The sequence below is a fragment of the Balaenoptera musculus genome, chromosome 16 (assembly GCF_009873245.2).
Source record: "Balaenoptera musculus isolate JJ_BM4_2016_0621 chromosome 16, mBalMus1.pri.v3, whole genome shotgun sequence".
NCBI lineage: Eukaryota > Metazoa > Chordata > Mammalia > Artiodactyla > Balaenopteridae > Balaenoptera > Balaenoptera musculus.
The window spans coordinates 81,563,908-81,584,249 of NC_045800.1; the positions used below are offsets into that span (position 1 = coordinate 81,563,908).

The 20,342-nt window shown below is 41.4% G+C and overlaps 1 protein-coding gene across 4 annotated transcripts in view; it reads left to right on the forward strand.

Moving 5' to 3' along the window:
• Nucleotides 1-20,342, forward strand: part of PCNX2 (pecanex 2) — a 279,006-nt gene that overhangs the window by 37,138 nt on the left and 221,526 nt on the right. For all 4 annotated transcript variants that reach the window (XM_036828622.1, XM_036828623.1, XM_036828621.1 and 1 more), the window contains exons 6-8: nucleotides 4,263-4,410; nucleotides 4,536-4,681; nucleotides 7,026-7,119. In XM_036828622.1, coding sequence (XP_036684517.1) covers nucleotides 4,263-4,410; nucleotides 4,536-4,681; nucleotides 7,026-7,119 — 388 coding nt within the window. The remainder of the gene's footprint in view (nucleotides 1-4,262; nucleotides 4,411-4,535; nucleotides 4,682-7,025; nucleotides 7,120-20,342) is intronic.

Sequence of the window (20,342 nt, forward strand, 5' to 3'; positions counted from 1 at the left end):
TCACTAAGCATAATAACTACAAGTCCATCCATTTTGTTACAAATGGCAAAATTTCATTCCTTTTTATGGCTGAGTAGTATTCCATTGTAAATATCTATACCACATCTTCTTTTTTTTTTTTTAACATCTTTGTTGGAGTATAATTGCTTTACAGTGGTGTGTTAGTTTCTGCTTTACAACAAAGTGAATCAGTTATACATATACATATGTTCCCATATCTCTTCCCTCTTGCGTCTCCCTCCCTCCCACCCTCCCCATCCCACCCCTCTAGGTGGTCACAAACCACCGAGCTGATCTCCCTGTGCTATGCGGCTGCTTCCCACTAGCTATCTGTTTTACGTTTGTATACCACATCTTCTTTATCCATTCACCTGTTGATGGACACTTAGGTTGCTTACATATCTTGGCTATTGTAGACACTGATGCTGTGAATACCTCTTCAAATTAGTGTTTTTGTTTTCTTCAGATATATACCCAGGAGTGGGATTGCTGGATCATATGGTGGTTCTATTTTCAGTTTTTTGAGGAATTTCCGTACTGTTCTCCATAGTGGCTGTACCAGTTTACATTACCACCAACAATTACTAGGGTTCCCTTTTCTCCATATCCTCACCAACATGTATTATTTGTAGACTTTTTGATGATAGCCATTCTGACAGGTGTGAGGTGACGTCTCATTGTGGTTTTAATTTGCATTTCTCTGATGATTAGCAATGTTGAGCGTCTTTTCATGTGCCTGTTGGCCATCTTTATGTCTTCTTTGGAAAAATGTCTATTCATGTCTTCTGCCCATTTTTTTAATCGGGTTGATTTGTTTTCTTGATATTGATTTGTATGAACTGTTTATATATTTTGGATACTAACTCCTTATTGGTCATATTATTTGCAGATATTTTCTCCCAATCATTAGGTTGTCTGTTTGTTTGGACAGTGGTTTCCTTTGCTGTACAAAAGCTTTTAAGTTTAATTAGTCCCATTTGTTTGTTTTTGCTTTTGTTTCATTTGCCTTAGGAAACAGATGCAAACAATAATACTACGATTTATGTCAAAGAGTGTTCTGCCTATGTTTTCTTCTGGGAGTTTTTTGTTTTTTGATCTTACATTTCAGTCTTTAATCCATTTTGAGCTTATTTTTGCATATGGTGTGAAGAAATGTTCTGATCTTTTTCTTTTGCATGTAGTTGTCCAGGTCTCTCTATGGTACTCTTTTTTTTTTTTTAAAATAAATTTATTTATTTATTTTTGGCTACATTGGGTCTTTGTTCCTGCATGCGGGCTTTCTCTATTTACGGTGAGCAGGGGCTACTCTTGGTTGTGGTGCACGGGCTTCTCATTGCAGTGGCTTCTCTTGTTGTAGAGCATGGGCTCTAGGCGTGTGGACTCAGTAGTTGTGGCACACGGGCTCAGTAGTTGTGGCTCACGAGCTCTAGAGCGCAGGCTCAGTAGTTGTGGTGCATGGGCTTAGTTGCTCCGCGGCATGTGGTATCTTCCCCGGCCAGGGCTCGAACCCGTGTCCCCTGCGTTGGCAGGCGGATTCTTAACCACTGTGCCACCAGGGAAGCCCTCTCTGGTGCTCTTATTTCCAACCCAGGTCATCTCCACAAAGGCCTTTAGATTATCTTTAGGTCTTGGGGATATTCTAGAATTTGAGGTTATGGAAAACCACACCCTTATCAACAGCCTTTAAAGCCATGTTTTTGTTTTCTTTTGATACAGCTTTATTTTACTTTGTGGAAATAAACAAAGACTGCTCAAATGAGAAGAAGTAAGGCTATTATTCAGAGCTTGCTACAGCGAGAGTCAGCCACCAGCATTTTGGCAGCGACTCCAAGGCAGGCAGAGGAGTGGGAAAGCTTTGTAGTGGAAGAAAGGAAGGCTTTGGGTGTGATTGCAGGCTGTTGGCCTGGGGAAGCTGGAGCTGGGGTAATTAGAGCACGCTATGTGATTGGTTAGGGGAGCGTATTTGGCTCCTTCTGATTGGTTGGATTTCTCTGGTTGGAATCAGTGGCAAAAATTAGGAAAGCTCTGTTATTATTCAAGTCCTGGCCATTTGGGATTGATAGTTATAGGGGTTATTATTTGGCTTTCTGAGCTGTTTGCTAGAAATAGTGGTCTGATTTCCTACAAGTCTGACTTGTACATAGTGTATTGGTTTCCTGGCTGGTTACTGTAGATTATGGGTTGGTTTTCTGGGCTGGTTGCTGTAGATTGTAGGTCAGAGTTCTATTTTTATATATATTGTCTGGCTATTATCCATTTGTATATTCAGTTTCTTCTAGACTTTCTAAGAAAATAATCATGATGCACGTGAAGATGGTTATTGAAGAATTATCTGTAGTATAGAAATATTGAAAGACCCTAAATTTATAACAGTAGGGGTCTAGTTTAATAAATTATACTTTTAAATGTAGTATATACTTCAATTTTTGGATAATGTAGAAGAATATCTCATGTAATTAAATATTTATAATACTTTAAGATAAATAGAACAGCTATAAAACATTTGTTTTCTAACTGTTCTATTTAGTTTAGTAAATTATATTATATTAATGTAATATTATATAACTTCCATTTTTAGATGATGTAGATGATGTAGAAGAATATCTAATGTCATTAAATATTTATAATACTTTAAGTCAAATAGAACAGTTATAAATCAACATCTGTATTATGACTTAAGTTTTGGAAAAAAAAAACGATGCCTGGAAAAAAATACCGGTGTGATATGTATCATATTGGCTCCTGTGTCAGCATGGTGGGGTTAAGAGTAATTTAAGATTTTTTTTCCTTTTCTCTAGTTTTAAATTACATGGCATTCGTGTGTACTATTTTTAGAAACAGAAAATTCCTATAAACGTGTATTTTTAAAGGGAAAAAGAAAAAAAATAACCCATAGGTTGACATATGTAATGTGCCCATTTAAGGGAAGGAGAGACTAAGGTATTAAAAGTGAAGTGAATGGATGAGTCCATATACACGTAGTGTCAGAAGGTAGAGCTGTCTAAACGTGCCTCCCCGCAGTTTTTACGCGATGTGATCACTGGCTAAAAGCTATTTGTTATGATAGCACTTTCTCACAAATGTGTTTCTTGAAAACTGTGAAAGCTTCTATCCTGACAAGCTGTCAAATGAAAGGCAAACATTTTTGTACCAAAGAAATTCTAATCGTTTCACAGATGCACTGGGAATATTTATCTTCAGGACTCACTTGGAAGCCAGCAATGTCTCTCTAAGTACTTCAAGTCCAAGGATGAAAAACTTTGTTGTATACATGATGATGTGATTTAGACCCCACTTCACCTTTTGAGACAGATCTTGGTGGGCTTTCTGAATGGCATGTCTTGAAAGAGCCTGTAGGTTCAAACCACTCAATCGTTTTCTTCTCTCAGGCAAAAATTTATGCAGAAGAAGATAGCTATTGGTATCTTTGGTCATGGGAATGCAGAGGACACTGTGACCTTAAAAGCGGCCATTGGGTGTATCTTTAGTTAAGGACGGCTGACCCTCAGGGGTCATTCCACTTTGCATAATGGTGTAAACTAAGACCCTTGTTTTGGTCCATTATTTAAAGAGGATTCTAAAGATTCAAAAACCCGATATATACCTATTGATCTTGGAATTCTAATTCATCTTCAAATATTCTCAGGGTAAGGAGTAGGCATAGTATCTCACTGAGTCCTCCATAGTGCCAAGGTATGGTTCAAAGTCAGCTATACTTAATGAGCATCTACTTTATGAAGAGGCCAATTCTACGTTCAGCTTGAAAATTTAGATTTTGAGAATGAGTGAGAAGGAAAGACTGATAAGGTTTTAAAATGAAAAATGAGACCTTACTCCAAAATCGCCAGGGTATTTATGCAGGTTTTTTCATCGATGCTGTTCATGTATGAGTTATGAACCTTTCAGGACTAAGTGAGCCAAAAGGGTGATTTTCAACTGGGTAAGCCAGTGGTCACTGGAGTATTATAAAGGAGTCCTTGAATCCATATGTAAAGTGATGGTATTTGTAGATGTCTAAATAACATGTCTCTGACAGATACACACTTCTGTTTTTCAAAAATATTTAGGTACTTTCATAATTAGTAAAATGAAAATTTATTTAAATAAAATTTAATTTATTTAAAATGTATTTCTTCTGAGTTCATAGGAGCTATTTAGATTTTCTATCTATTCTTGCTTCAGTTTTGGTAACTTGTTTCCAAGTATTTTCACCTTAATTTCTTATTTAATATTATGTTAACACATAAAGCAATGTTTTTCAGATAACTGTTCCCAGGAGAAAAAGGAGGAAATCCTAGAAAGTGAGAAACCCAGTGGACCCAATGCCAAGCAAGGAAAACCAGACGTGCAAAGTCAAGAGCACACCAGCACCAGCCCCGGGCTCACTGAGCCTGCCAAGATCCCGACCCTGTAAGGATAACTTACTTACATAGCTTCATGCTGGTGCAGCCTCATTTACTGGCTGCTGCTTTTAATGCTTTGTTAAGGGTAAGGAGGCGTTCCACATTGTTTTTGAAATTTTTATATATGTTAAGTTTCCAGGGCAATAGACAAAGGCAGATAATCTACAGGGCAACTTCCCAACAAGATAGTTCTGTGCTGCAAGTCATCAGTGGGCCTGAAACATCTGTGCAAGATGAGATGTCTGTGGATGCGATGCATGTCTTTATTGATGAACATGGTAAGTCTTTAGAGCTCTTTACTTATGACGTAGAAGGGGGAAGGCTGGCAGCTTTCTCAAGGTCCCATGTGGTCTCTTAGCCTGAGGACAGGTTTCCCCTCTATCTGCAAGTAGAGTGGTCCTACGAGATCTTTCCTAAACTGAAATGGTGTAAAGCGAAGAGGCAGTTACCTAAGGATGCAAAAAATACATCAATGTAAGACACAGATGGTCCTAATTCAAAGCTATGGCAGCTTGATGCTGAGATACTGGGTATAGTTTGTGGGGAGGGAGCTTGGTGATGCTACTCTTATTGCTTGGGGTGTGCGCTGGCTGTACAACTCACTGCAAAACAAACGCTGAATGCTATTTTCACTTTTAGCCTTTTAGAAGCAGAAAAAATTTTCGGATTTCTTTCAGTTAGCAAAAACATGTACTAAGATAGGTCTTTCGTAAAAAGTGAGGTGGCGTAAAGCGAACTTACAAAAAGCGGGGGATACCCATACTGGACTGGAACAGGAAGGCTTAGTTCTGCTTGCTCACACATAATGTTCTTAGAACAGAGCGTGTGCCCTCCTGCCTCAGGGCCTTTGCACATACCGTGTCCCTGTGCCCACATTGTGCCATTTATCCTTCGGATCTCAATTCTAAAGAAAGTTCTTCAGGAAAACCTTTCCTGGATTTCCCAGGTTTAATCAGGTTCCTCTGCTCTTTTGCTTTCCTAACACCCTATCCTTTTCCTTCTTTGAGACTGTTACAGCTTCTAATTGTTTATTGACTTATAATAATTTGATTAGTGACATTTTCTCCCTCATAGCTGTAAACTTTGGGAAGGTAATGCCCAGCACCTAAGAAATATTCATTGGATATATGTTGAAAATCTGACCTTGATATATTTTTAATACCTTGTTATAAAAAAGATTTTAAAAAGTAATAGAGAGGAAGGAAGGAAGGAAGAAAGAGAAAGAAAGAAAGAAGGAAAGGAAGGAAGAACCATTAAATGGCAAATTCAAGGTTCCTTGGATAAGGGATATAGGTCTTAGTTTTTGTAGGTCGGGTCTTGGGTTAAGTCCCTTATAGATCAATGTAAACTTATTATTCTACTCTCACAAGGATCCTGGTTTGGATAATAAATGATATATTACCCTCTCTATATAGATCAGTAGTTTATAGTTTGAAGTGCTTTTGCATCTGCAGAAGTACAAAGAGACTTTTACCTTATGAAGAACAACATTAGCACTTCTATCAAAGCCTGCAGAGGGGCCGTGGATGTCATTGTGAATGTTTCTTTTGGGGGGACAACCTTGAAGTTGAGGTCCAGCACTGCAGACTACATTGCAGCTGCTCATAACAGACAAGGTTAATTATGCTTCCTTGTCACCTGAAGAAAGTATGCCTAAAACCTCTTCTGGGGAGAGACCGTATACATTTACAAAGTGAACTGATTTTCACACCTCAATACCCTGAACCACTTTAGCAGGCTAATTTAACTCCGCAAATTAATTCCACCTCTTGCTTTTCCTCATTACCAGGCTGACATACCAGTCAGCAGCTATGCCAATGCTCATCTGCAAATTCAAAGGTTGGGATGGCCCCTCGTGGTCCACCGATCAAAACCACACACTTAATAAGCCTCTTCTGCACATGATACAAAAAAAAAAACAAAACCCAGTTACAGCATACACAGATCATCCTGACACATGAAGAGAATATACAAAAGAAATGCATTGAAAAGAATATACAGAAGGGGATTAGAAATGGTACAAATTAATCGATGAAAAGCAATTAAGTAATAAGTAACTGAGTCATGTGATATCACTTATATGTGGAATCTTAAAAAATGGCACAAATGAACAGAAACAAACTCACAGACATAGAAAACAAATTTATGGTTGCCAAAGTGGAAAAGCGGGGAGGGATAAATTGGGAGTTTGGGATTAACAGATACACACTATTATACATAAAATAGATAGACAACAAGGACCTACTGTATAGCACAGGGAACTATATTCAATATCTTGTAATAAGCTATAATGGAAAAGAATCTGAAAAAGAATGTATATATATATGTATAACTGATTCACTTTGCTGTACACCTGAAACTAACACAACACTGTGAATCAACTATACTTCAGTGAAAAATAAGTAACTGAGTCAAACTTGTCTAAGCATATTATCAGAGAGGTACGTCACGATTTTCTTAGCTAAGTTACACATTCTATGGAGAAATACAAAGAATGGACCTAGACTACCAACAATTATCATTAAAATAGTCCAAAATGAGTTCCCTCTAACTTGGAAAAATTATACGCGGAAATGATCATATACAAATAACTGTGTACCATTCTTTGCCGAAATTTTGCAGGGGAAATTAAATCCTGTTACTTAAAGTCTGGAAATCAGAAAGAAGGCCCTTTCCAGCATCAACCATCAAATTATGACGGCTTCTCTCACGCTGGGTAAGTGGGGCTTGTTTTCAGGTTGGGGAAGGTGTCGCGTTGCTGCCCCCAGCAACTTACATGCAACTGACTCTGAGTGTAAATGAAGTGAAGATCCTGGTGTAGAATGAATGTGATAATCCGTCTGTAGGCGGCAAAGCATGTGGGTTTCACGTGAAAGAAAAAGAAAATCAGATGTTGTAGAATAATTGAAAATAAACAGAACCACTTTCATAGTAGCTACTTCCAAAAATGAATATAACACGTAGGCATAAATAGAGGGGAACCCTGTGTAAACAATTACGGGAAAGGTGGTGATGCAGCTCAAGAACGAGTTATTAAATTTGTCTCAAGGAACGGACTAGGGATGTGGTTAGTTCTCATCTGCGCTGGCAAGCTCTTTTGTAGATAGATGATCTAAACATCCTTTCTCTTCTCCTTTAGCGTGTGTTGAGTAACTTTCCTGATCACGTTAATTAAGTTGATATTGAATTCGCTTGCGTATCCAGAACGTACGTGGATTAACGGTGGCGTTGGGCAAGCTGTAAATCTTATCAGTGGTGGACCGAATTCATCCTTCGTCCTGGACTTCAAGATTCTTTGAGGGTAGCCCACAGGGCTGTGCCTCAGTGGCTTGCTCTGAGTAAGGGAGGAGACTTTTCATGTACATTCCTCTAGAGGTGTACGCCTATTTGAGGATATACGGAAGACTTGTGTGATGTCATGGGGATGCCTTAGGCTTCACGCCTGGAGAGGGTCAAGGGAGTTACAGGAACCCTACTTCCAGATTCTGGGGTGCAGTGTTCCTTCCTAAGGTCAAAGTTTCCTTACCAGGTATGCCTGGGAAGTTCAAAGGGAGCGTCCAGTGTGCCTAGAACAAAGTCTGTTCTTGCCCCTGCAATCTGGCCTCCAGGTGGGATTCTGGCATGTGGCAGCCTTTTAGGGTGTCCTCTGGTCACCCCTGCTGCTTCTCACCTTCTCAGGAATGCTGGTGTCAGCCGTCAGGGTAGATCTGATGGGTGTACTAGGTGATAGCTCTCCTGGCCTCACCACCCCACCTGGGCGCCGACCCTGAAGCAGGCTGCTCGGGTCCAGAGTCAGTCCTGGGGGGAGACAGGCACCGCCTCCATCACCCACATGCCTTCCACTCTTCCTCTGTCTCCCTCAGGTACCCAAGTTCCAATCAAAACAGACACAACAAAATTCTCCTTCTCCAGCCAGAAAGCATGCAAAGCGCTCATGCCAATGGAGACCCAAGAGGAGAGAGCAGTCTGCCACCCCCATCTTAGTTCCAGCCTCTGAGACATTTTGTTACAGTGGTTTGATGAGTTCAGTCACCTAAGGTGGCAGCTTTCTTCAGACAAAATATTTAATTACATGAGAGCACAGCTTGAAAAGCTGTCCTGTTATTCTGCAGTCCTCAGTTGAAAGCTGTAGTGTTTCTAAACTAAATTTGGAACAAAAACACGCCTCCTATTTTATCCCCAAATAAATTTACATGGCTTTTTAATGTTTATTTTCCCAGATAAATGGACTAGACTTTTCCCCGAGGAAAATACTTGAACTGCTTTTGCCGGTAATGCCAGTTAGAATAAGACCACATATCCAGAGCCTTAAAAAACTAAAAATACACAGTGTGCAGATAAGAATGAAAGAGAGTACCTATAGGGTTTTCAATAAGCCCCGCTTCCTTAGACCATGCCTCACCAAGAGACACCATTAACTCACTTTCTCCCCTTAATTTCTCTCTCTTTATTAGTTTTCCTCCAACTCTTGCTTTCTTTTGTTTCCTCTGCATTTCTTTCCCATGTTAGAGCTCTTTTTTGTTTGACTTGCCCTCCATTTCGAGACCTGCCTAGGCTTAGCTTTGCCACGGTGCATTTACTCTGGTGAAAGAGCTTTTGGCCAGGGTAGGTTTGGGCACTGCTGGACAGCACCACATGTGTTTGTGCTGAGCTTTCCTGTCAAGCCCTGTGGCTTAGAGGAGCCCCAGAATGTCATTACTTTCCTAGATCTGCCTCTTCACGTACATAGAACAGTTAGACCCTTTCTGTTACACATGAGAGAAATCCAAGTCCAACAGGCTTCACCAAAATGGGAATTTGGGGGCCAGGTAACGGAGACGTCTTGGGTAGGTATTTTCAAGGGTGTGGTTTCTCTTTCTCCATCACCCTCCCATTGCTTTGTTTTGACATCACTCTCAAACACTTCACCCTGACAGTCAAAAGATGTCTGCAGCAGCCCCACTTACGTCTTCTCTCACTCATGCCCACTGGGTATAAGATGCTTCTTTCCCATAAACCCCAATATAAGTCTCACTCTGTATCTCCTTCGTTCTGACTGGGCTGCCTGGAATCCTGAGCCCGATTACCAAGGCAAGTACTTGGCTGGGATCTATGTTCATAGACAGAGCTGGACCGGTTCCCTCTGAGAATGTATGGGGGCAGCTCTTCAGAGGGAAATTTGGAGTTGGGTGGATGGATGCCGGGCAACAAAAATCGGCAGATGACACCTGAGGACTCTCCTTCTGGTTAAATGGCGATTGAATTAATGACTGTGCCTCTTTAAAGAGAATAATGATCTAATTTTATAAAAGCAGCTTTCTTTTATAAATGTCCCTGTCTATCTCTTACATTTCTTGTATGTGAACGTTCCGATGGACAAGGTCTTGGTCCACCAGCACCACATGCTAAGTTTTAAGTGCTTGACTCCCTGCTCTTTCCCCAAGGTAGTTTGACAGGGCATTGGTGTTAAGAGTTCTAGGAAAGAATGGCCCATAGCCATGCACATCTCCTTCTTGTGCCTAAAGATAAGAAAATAATATACATGTCTGCTATTATATGTGTAGACTATTACTTGAGAATATACATGTCCTCTGTACTGTCTACTCTTTGAAATAAGTTAGTCCTTTAGAGGGGACTTTGGTCTGGAGTACTGTGGCCTTTCAGTGGCCCATGTGGTCATAGGAGATGTATGGTGCTTCCTGTTTGATGCTCGAGCACAAAACTCTAGTCACTTCACTTAGCAAAATTATAGCGTTGAAGCTGTTCCCGGGGCAGTTCTGGAAAAGCACTTACGGGGACGCCATCTGTTTAATTCACGCTCAGAAAAAATGGCTCAGTCCTCTATAGTGTCAGATGATCTTCTGGATTTCAACTGCTGTCTGACAGGCTTATGGTAGATATTCCAACAGCCTCACACTCCTCAGACTCAGAGATGTTGAAAGCCATGCCACCCATGCACGGGAGGCTAATTCCTTTGGATTTGTAATAAGCCTTGGCTTCCATGGGAGCGCGTGTTGTAGTGACGGTTTGGGTATTTTCGAATTGGTTGTATGAAAGAAAACTTGTGCTAAAATAGGATGACAGCAAGCAAGCTGGTTGAATTTGAATATGTTAATCCCTGCATTAGCATACCTGTGCGTGTGTCATCCGTTACTTTTTTTTTTTTTTTTTAATTTATTTATTTATTTTATTTATGGCTGTGTTGGGTCTTCGTTTCTCTGCGAGGGCTTTCTCTAGTTGTGGCAAGTGGGGGCCACTCTTCATCGCGGTGCGCGGGCCTCTCACTATTGCGGCCTCTCTTTTTGCGGAGCACAGGCTCCAGATGCGCAAGCTCAGTAATTGTGGCTCACGGGCCCAGTTGCTCTGCGGCATGTGGGATCTTCCCAGACCAGGACTCGAACCCGTGTCCCCTGCATTGGCAGGCGGATTCTCAACCACTGCGCCACCAGGGAAGCCCCCCGTTACTTTTTTTTAAAAATTTTTTATTTTATTTTATTTTTGGCTGAGTTGGGTCTTCGTTGCCGAGTGCAGGCTTTTCTCTGGTTGCCGTGAGCGGGGGCTACTCTTCGTTGCAGTGCACGGGCTTCTCATTGCGGTGGCTTCTCTTGTTGTGGAGCACGGGCTCTAGGCACGTGGGCTTCAGTAGTTGTGGCTCCTGGGCTCTGGAGCGCAGGCTCAGTAATTGTGGCGCACGGGCTTAGTTGCTCCGCGGCACGTGGGATCTTCCCAGACCAGGGCTCGAACCCGTGTCCCCTGCATTGGCAGGCGGATTCTTAACCACTGCGCCACCAGGGAAGCCCCATCTGTTTCTTTAAAGCTACAGGTAAAGACACATCAGAGCAGCACACAGCTGATCAAGTGCAATGACAGCAGGTCAGGAATTTGTAACTTGGAAGGGCCAGGGCACTCACACCTTACACCTGTGTTCCAGTGCGCCTTGAGTCTTTCCGTGGGAAGCAACGTCCTGGCAGTTCCTGGCCCTGAAGGGGGTGTTTTCCTGTCATAGTTATGGTGGCAGCAGCCGTCGCTTATTGAAGATGTATTTTGCACTAAGCGCTGTGCTAACTGTTAAATTATCCTATTTCATCCGCCCGACACAACGGAGGTAGGTGATATTCACTCCCTTTGACAGAAGAGGAAACTAAGACTGGTGAAGAAACAAGCCCAACCTCAGTAGCTAAGTAAGTGGCCAGGGGACACTTAAATCTCACCCCCTGCACCCTCCCCCCAGCAGGGGCTGCAGCCTCAGTTCCCTGGCGCCCAGTCAGGTGAAGCGGGCCCAGGGTTGAACTAGGGGTGTTGGGTGCTGAGTCCTTTGGAGGGTATTTGTCCTGCCCTCAGAGGACTGCTGCTTCTTATCTTCAGGGTGCTTATGCCAGCTTGGGAGGCCTGGGTGAGCAGATTTTCGAGTTCTTTCCACAAGGAGCTAGAAATGCCCATGTATCTGTAAAAATCTATTCTGTTTAATGTTGTCGATTTTAATTTTTTTTTGCAATGCCACAGGCCACAGGTGGCATGTTTGTGGTTGGCCGTGGCCTGTGGGCTCCCTAAGCCCGGGCCCTCACCTGGTACTCTGAGACCTGGGTGGAGAAGCCCCCTTGCTTACACATGTGATCTCGGGGTGCCCTTATGCGGCCCCCTGCTCCTCCAGGCCCCCTTCGCAGCCCCTGCCTCACCTCTCCTCCCCCTGAGGTCCGTGGAACCGACCTTCAGCCCTTCCTCTTCCTGGTATCTGCCCTTCTTTGCCTAGAACGCCCTTCTCCACTCACTTCTACCTTCTGGAATTCTCTTCCTTCAAAGCACAAGTTACCATCTGCCTCTTTTATCCATCTTTCCCTTGTCCCTACCCTGGCAATAAATCCATCCCTCCATGCTGTCCTCAGAGGAGTGCTTACCGCATTCTCCCAGGTGCAGGGGACTCCCAGCTCTTCTTCCAGACTGTTCTTGTCTAAAGAAAAGTGACCATGGCTAGGGTGCCTTGATAGCCCTCACTTAGCCCTCTGTAGGTAGATGTTCAGTAAATAGTGAATTGAATCAAGTTAATCACTGGAAATGACAAAGACAGTCCAATCAGAGTTCTGGACAGCAAACGTGAGCCAGGCATTTAGGGATAGCAGGTAAGCGGCAAGCAGGAGGGGCAGAGGCGGTCCGTGAAGGCACTCACGCTTTGTTCTATTTGCAGCAGGAGTAATTAGACCTCTTTGCAGAGAGAAAGAGCCCAGTGAAGGTGGGATTATCAAAAGAACATCCACAGATAACTCTCTCACCTTGCGGTTGTTGGAGGGGAAGGGCCAGAAGCAATAACAGTTTGCCTGGTCTACATATTTGAATACAGAATGTTATCTTCTCCTTTTAAAAGTGGAAAGAAACCCACTGCAAAATGACTTTTTTAACCCCTCTCCGTAGAAATCAAGGTTGAGTCTCCAATTAGATTCTCCAGTCCTGTGTTCCACTCAGTGAGGAGGAAACGATTCTCTCTGTCCATGTGGGAGGCAACTGTGATGGAAAAGCTGCCATTGGGGTCCACACTTCCCTGACATCAGAGGGGTCGTGTCCTGTGGCGTGAACTTGAACTTTCGCCTTGGACTGGCCCACGTTCCCGATCCTGCACGAAGAGTAGCTTTTGGTTTGACGTCGAGCAGCTTTACTTAACCATCTTAAGCACCGGTTTTCTAATGCATAGATGGAAATAATACTAGTAATAAATTCAGTGGGCGGCTTTGAAAGCTAAATATAATAGTATACGCGGTGCTTAACACAGTACCTCTCATGGGGGCACTGAGAAAATGTTAGCTATTGTTAAACTGTCTCCAAAGACAAGCAGTAGGACAGTGGCTGAAGTTCACCATGACTTTATACAGCAAAAGAGCAAAAGGCCAAGGGAAGCCTTTCCTCTAGTGCTTTTATGAGTCACTTCACGAGATTTTAAGGTGGTTAGGTACTTTGTATTCTCCCTGTCAGCCTGTTGTGTTCTAGCGTTTTGGCTTCTGTGGCAGTTTTACAGAAGGTAGTTTACTATTTTATTTCTGGCTTTCAATGCCATTACATTTAGAGTTCTCCTACTGTAGTAAACATAAACTTTGATTTTGAACTTGGAAGGATTCCTAGTTGGGGCAGTTTCTAAGCCCTTCAGCCATGGAAGATATTAGAAAAGCAGCCTTTTCCCTCTGAGGCGACTTCAGTGGCTAGGATTGCCTCTAACTAGCATTAAACCACTGATTCTTATTATTGGCAAGAACACCATTCCTCTTCGCCATTGTTAAGCCTAGTTGCCATGTGACAGTTTTATATCCCTAACTCCCAAGTATGAATAGGGAATGGTTTGCAATGTAACTTCCATGTCTCTTTGGGGATTCCTGGAGGAAACCAGGAGAGGAAACGAATTTCCCTCCTTGGCCTCTCTGTCGTTGTGGGAACCGATACATTTCTCATTGACTGCCGAAGAAATATAAGCAGTATTTTCCGGTTGTACAATAACTGTCCAGAAAGCAGGTACCTTTGGTAACACTATCTCATGTAGTTCTGCTTTCCCCAGAAACTAGAATAAGGGAACTATGGCTTGAATTGCAGAATGTAGAATTGCTACTTAAAAAAAATTTCAGAGGATAAATTCATTACCCAGGACACAGGACTGATTCAGCAGCTCAGAGCCTAATATGAGCTCATCTACCTAGAAAATCAAAGTTGAAGTAGGCTGTCTGCCTAGGAAGTTGAAGGTGAAGCTGCCTAAAAGTTGAAGTGTGTTTTGTGTCTGAAGGGTTCACTGCAGAGTGGACTTTTGTTATTTCCCCTGGAGGTCTTGCAATGAAAGCTTGATAGTTTCTGTTCTTTGTTCAGCAAAGATTTACATTTCTTTTGTCTATAAATTCTTCCAAGTAACATAGAAGAGCTTTCTCTTGTAAAAGATACATAACCATGCTTTAGTATTAGAAAACCTTTGCTAGTGTCATAAGCAACCTCATGAAAATGCATATAAAGATTTTTTTTAAATGCATACAAAAATGCATATTGTCTGCTCTCCAGTGAAATCCTATGGAAAGACATAGTATTTATATTCATTTTGAGTATCTATTACTCGTAAAATAGGCTTGGTAGGCTACTGAATGGAAGGACTCATTCTGGAGCAAGTTTAGTTTACAGGGTTTTTATTGGGGATTTTTGTACCTCAGTTGTTTCTATTTAAAAAGTAGAGTAGATTACATGGGTAATCATCTATTTATTTGTCCGGATTCACTTATTTTGGGCTTCTATTTGTTTATGAATCGTTATAGTACATATCGAAACAGATATTGTTATGGTTATAAATTAGGCTTATTTTTGAAAGCTACTCTAACCTCTAAACCCATTAGGTACTATATTCCAAAGGTAGATTGAGGTGCACTTAATCTTTATGGCCTTCTCAGAGTTTTGACATTTTTGTTGACATTATTATTAGTAGCCTCTCTGACCCTGGTCTCAGTAAAGCGTCTGTTACTTACTGGGATCAACTCTCAGGAAAGCCCTTTAAAGCCACTGTGCTTAAGTGTGTACCTGGATCTCAAAGAAAGTAAGCAGGCAGAAAATTGTAAAAAATGATCACCTCTTTTAGACCTTCTTCTTAACGTTAGTCAGAAGAAATAGTGATCCCTGGTTTGCATATCCAGGCATATCAGATATGCCCAGTTCTGTGTACCATTCAAGCATGAGTTGAAAACGTCAACTCCAATGATAAATATTTGAGAATATGTATATAGCTGCCTCACTCTGTTGATTTGCATGATAGAGTTATGTGTTACTGAGTTAGTTAAAAAACTTCCGGGGGTTCTTGGTGCCTTTGATCACCCACATAGAGGTGGAAGTATCTGGAAAAAAGCAGGTGACCGTGCAGGGGTTTGCCTCTAAAGAGTTCCTGCTGTCCATATTCCTGTGTCCTCTCTCTTGTTTTCTGGTTGTTACTCTCAGATCCTTTCACTGTAGTCCTGCTTTGTTTTCTTAGACACACTAGAGAGATTAAACTTTCATCCAGGCACAGAGTCATAAGGATGGAGAGTTTATGAGGTTGACTCTAGAAAGACTTCTGTTCTCTGAATCCCTGGGAAGAGGCCCTGCCAGACGGTGGGATTCTGTCCCTGTGGTCACAGCCCCAGCTGCCACATGATGGCAGTCAGATCCCGTGCTGGAGGCCCTCACAAGCTCCCAGGCTGGTGTTTCCTTTTTCTCAAATGCACAGACGAATCTTGCTGTCCTATAAAAGAAGAGTTGTTTGCAGACTTTAAAACAAAAATCCCTGTTCAAATTCTAAATAACAGGTTATAGTTTCCAAAACAGTGCTGCTTTATTTAAATATCCCACATATTGAACGAGTGGCTGGACTTTCATCTCTAGGCTTGCTCCTCTGGGTGGCTTGTTCCCATGGCCCCCGAGTAAGCCTGGAAAACAAGGAAGGACAGGCAGAAAAAGAGAGGCCCTCTTCCTCGGGAGGGTGGATTGTAAGTTTTGAGTTCCGGGGAAGATGAAGAAGTTCAAGGATTTCTTTCCACATCAATGGGAAAATGCAGCAGCACATGTATTTCAGTTATCTGTTGCTTACAGAAGCTTAGATGAGTGAAAACCTGGGGAGAGCAATATAGCGCAATGGGGTCACTGTGACTTTGAGACCCAGCTCTGTCCATAAGAAAGTGCACCATTCTGGCCCCTGGTCCATCTTTATTTCCTTCTAGTGGCTGCTCTTTTTGTAGTTTCCACCATGAATCACTATTTCTGCTGTTGTTCTGAATTCGATCTCGTTTAAATAAATTTATCTCTGCTCTAGCTCTGAACCAAACTAGTTGTCCAGAGATAAACCAGAGAGCAAGAAAACCAAGGCCACATGTGCATCTGCTGCTCTGTTGTAGTTCAGAGTGTAATTACTACAGGGTTGGAATACTTCCATTTCCATTGCTATTTTAGAGGAAGAAATGTCTCTCGAAACTTAGCACTTTCACATTATATTTATTAATATGGGGGGAAATCTCCAGCCTTAAGTTAGTGAAACGGAGACTCTTTTTTGAGATTTTTTTTTTTTAATTGAAGTATAGTTGATTTACAATGTTGTGCTAATTTCAGGTGGACAGCCAAGTGATTCAGTTATACATATCCATTCTTTTCCAGATTCTTTTCCCATATAGCTTATTATAAAATATTGAGTAGAGTTCCCTATGCTACGTGGTAGGTCCTTGTTGCTTATCTATTTTATATATAGTAGTGTGTATCTGTTACTCCCAGACTCCTAATTTATCCCTCCCCCCAACAGAGACTTTTTGGATGATCCTTGAGCTCACAGCCCATAGAATAGCTACTCTTCTCTCAGGAGAATAAGTAGCAGATAGTCTGAGAGAGATACAAGAAAAGGAAGATGGGCAGGAATTCTTGGAGGGTTGGTATAGGAAGAGCTCTGTCCACTGAGTGATTTTTGTGACGTCATAGCCTCTTTGGCTCCTGAGTGGACAAGCTGGTGCCCGCAGATTACAACTTCAACATTAGGACCCCAGAAACCTGTGCCACACGAAGAAGATCTCTTTATCCTCTGGAAGCAGTGTTACACGTCTCCTCCTGGCCAAATAGGAAGCCGATATACACATGACAAGACAGGTTTTCTGGTGAGGACATACCAGTCATAAAGCTCAGAAAAGAATCTTTCTGGGACTTCCCTGGTGGCGCAGTGGTTAAGAATCCACCTGCCAATGCTGGGGACACAGGTTCGATCCCTGGTCCGGGAAGATCGCACGTGCCACGGAGCAACTAACCTGTGCGCCACAACTACTGAGCCTGCGCTCTAGAGCCCGCGAGCCACAACTTCTGAGCTCGTGTGCCACAACCACTGAAGCCCACGTGCCTAGAGCCCATGCTCCGCAACAAGAGAAGCCACCGCAATGAGAAGCCCACGCACCGCAACAAAAGAGTAGACCCCGCTCGCCACAACTAGAGAAAGCCTGTGCGCAGCCAAAAAAAAAAAAAAAAAAGAATCTTTCTTAATATCATCATGCTTCGTGTAAAAAGAGGTTAAGAGGGAGCTTGACATGCTGCTTGCATTTGTCTTTATTTTTTTAAAAAAGGATTAGGTATGAGTTGAGAGCAAGACACTCTTACCCCATTCCTGCTAATAGAGACAACTAGAATTAATATGTTATTTGTGTGAAAAGCATAGAGGTCAGTTTACTGTTTAATATGAGAATGAGCAAAGTCAGGTCCTATATCAGTAGAAAGAAATGGGAAGATTAGGTATGGTTATTAAGTGTCTGATATGTGAGAGGCACCATATCCAGTCTGATTTAATTCTTACAGCAATCTCTACGAGGAAGACATCATCCCTATTTTATAGGTGAGAATCTTTCGAAAAATTTATTTTGTTGAAGTGTAGTTGATTTACAATGGTGTGTTAATTTCTGCTATACAGCAAAGTGATTCAGTTATGCATATATATACATTCTTTTTCATATTCTTTTCCATTATGGTTTATCACAGGATATTAAATATAGTTCCGTGTGCTATACAGTAGGACCTTGCTGTTTATAGGTGAGGATTTGAGGTAAGAAAACAACATTGTTATAGTCACAGATAGTAAATAGTAGAGCAATAATTCAAGCCTAGTTCTGTTTAATTCTAGAACTCATCCAAAAGATTTTGAAAAGAAAACCAAACCCTAGATTTTTACATAGGATTTTTAAATGGCTTGTGCAGGAAGATAATGTTACCTGTTATTGTTTTTATTTTGTCATCAAAAACATGCAAAAAAATTCAGCTGTATTGACACTTCCTTTTGGACCATGTTTCCTGCCAGGAGGCCCTGGCAGGAGGAAGGTTGCTGTGAAGTAACTTTGTTACACCTTCCACAGTAGTCCGTTCTTAGTTTATTCCATTTGGCAATAGAGGGCGCTGTACACTGTCTAGATTTTCTCACATTTCCATACTGCTTCTGCCTATTTATAATCATCACCTACATTACCTACAGTGAAGTCAGATCAGTCTTTTGGCTTTAGTGAAGTTCTGGCATTTGCTGAGTTTTAGGTTTCTCTAAATTTGTATTAACAAGATGTCTTCGATCCTATTGTATTTAGCTGTGAAATGACAGAATTACAGTCCTCAGAGGTTTCTGTACAAAGTACAAAAGTTTGAATGAACACTGTCTTTATAAATCTAACTTTTTGTCTCTATTAGTGACACACATTGCACCACTAGTATGGAAAGGAAGCAAAAGCACTCTCTATGGAGCAATCATACAAATAATGGAAGGACGGGACTTTTAGGTTTTCAAAATCCATGTGCTTATCCCACCTGACTCATTTCTCAAACCCTGCTGTTAATGTACGATGTTTCCTAAGTGGTTCTTTACTTAGAAATCATTATTGAATGGCTATTGAAGGAGGCCTTTTTTGAATGTATCATCAAATAGTCATAAATCATGTCTCAAAAATGTAGAGAAATCTGTGTGTTTGTGAGCACGTACGTGAGAATAGTGGACGTATTTTAAACACTGTTCCTGTAGAATAAGCATTTGTATGTTTGTGAATACAGTAGTAGGGAGTTGGGAAAAAGAAAGATCTAAAAACTTGTTAGAAACTTTGTACCGAAACGTGAGATTAGAAATCAGAAGGCATTACTACTCAGCCTTAAAAAAAAAGAACAAAATAATGCCATTTGCAGCAACATGGATGGACCTAGAGATGATCATACTAAGTGAAGTAAGTCAAAGACAGAGAAAGACAAATACCATATGATATCACTTATATGTGGAATCCAAAATATGACACAAATGAACGTATCTACGAAATAGAAACAGACTCACAGACACAGAGAACAGACTTGTGGTTGCCAGGGGGGAGAGGGGGTGGGGGAGGGATGGAGTGGGAGTTTGGGATTAGCAGATACAAACTACTATATATAAAATAGATAAACAGCAGGGTCCTACCATATAGCACAGGGTTCTATATTCAAAATCCTGTAATAAACTGTAATGGAAAAGAATATGAAAAAGAATATGTTTATAATGTATAACTGAATCACTTTGCTGTACACCAGGAACTAACACAACATGGTGAATCAACTATACTTCAATAAGAAAATACATTAAAAAAAGAAGGTGATGACATTAGTGCCACGTCTGCATTCTTGAGGTGGCTTGGGCAGCAGCACAACTAAGGAGCCCGCGTGCTGCCACTAAGACCTCATGCAACTAACTAAATAAATAAATATTGAAAGAAAAAAGAAAAATGCTTGAGACAATAGTAAGATGTGTTATTTCAGAAACAGGAAGTCCAAAGGCGTGATCAGTGCAGGGTTGGTTGGTCATCAAGAAACTAGTTTCCTTCTGTCTTTCAGCTCTGCTGTCCTCGGGCTTGTCCCTCACGATGGCAGTATCGCTGCCGCAGCTCCAAGGGTTTCTGAGTCACATAGCGTCTAAAGGTCAGGAGAAAGATGGTCTCTTACTTTTGTTACCTTTTAAGAAGTAGAACCCTCCTACATTGTTGGTGGGAATGTAAATTGGTACAGCCGTTATGGAAAAACAGTATGGAGGTTCCTTAAAAAACTAAAAATAGAGCTACCATATGATCTAGCAATCCCACTCTTGGGCATATATCCAGAGAAAACCATAATCCGAAAAGGTACACGCACCCCAATATTCATTGCAGCACTATTTACAATAGCCAAGACATGGAAGCAACCTGAATGTCCGTTGACAGATGAATGGATAAAGAAGATGTGGCGCATATATACAATGGAATATTACTCAGCTATAGAAAAGAATGAAATAATGCCATTTGCAGCAACGTGGGTGGACCTAGAGATTATCATGCTAAGTGAAGTAAATCAGAAAGAGAAAGACAAATACCGTATGATATCACTTACATGTGGAATCTAAAAATGATACAAATGAACTTATTTACAAAACAGAAACAGACTCACAGACTTAGAAAACAAACTTATGTTTACCAAAGGGGAAAG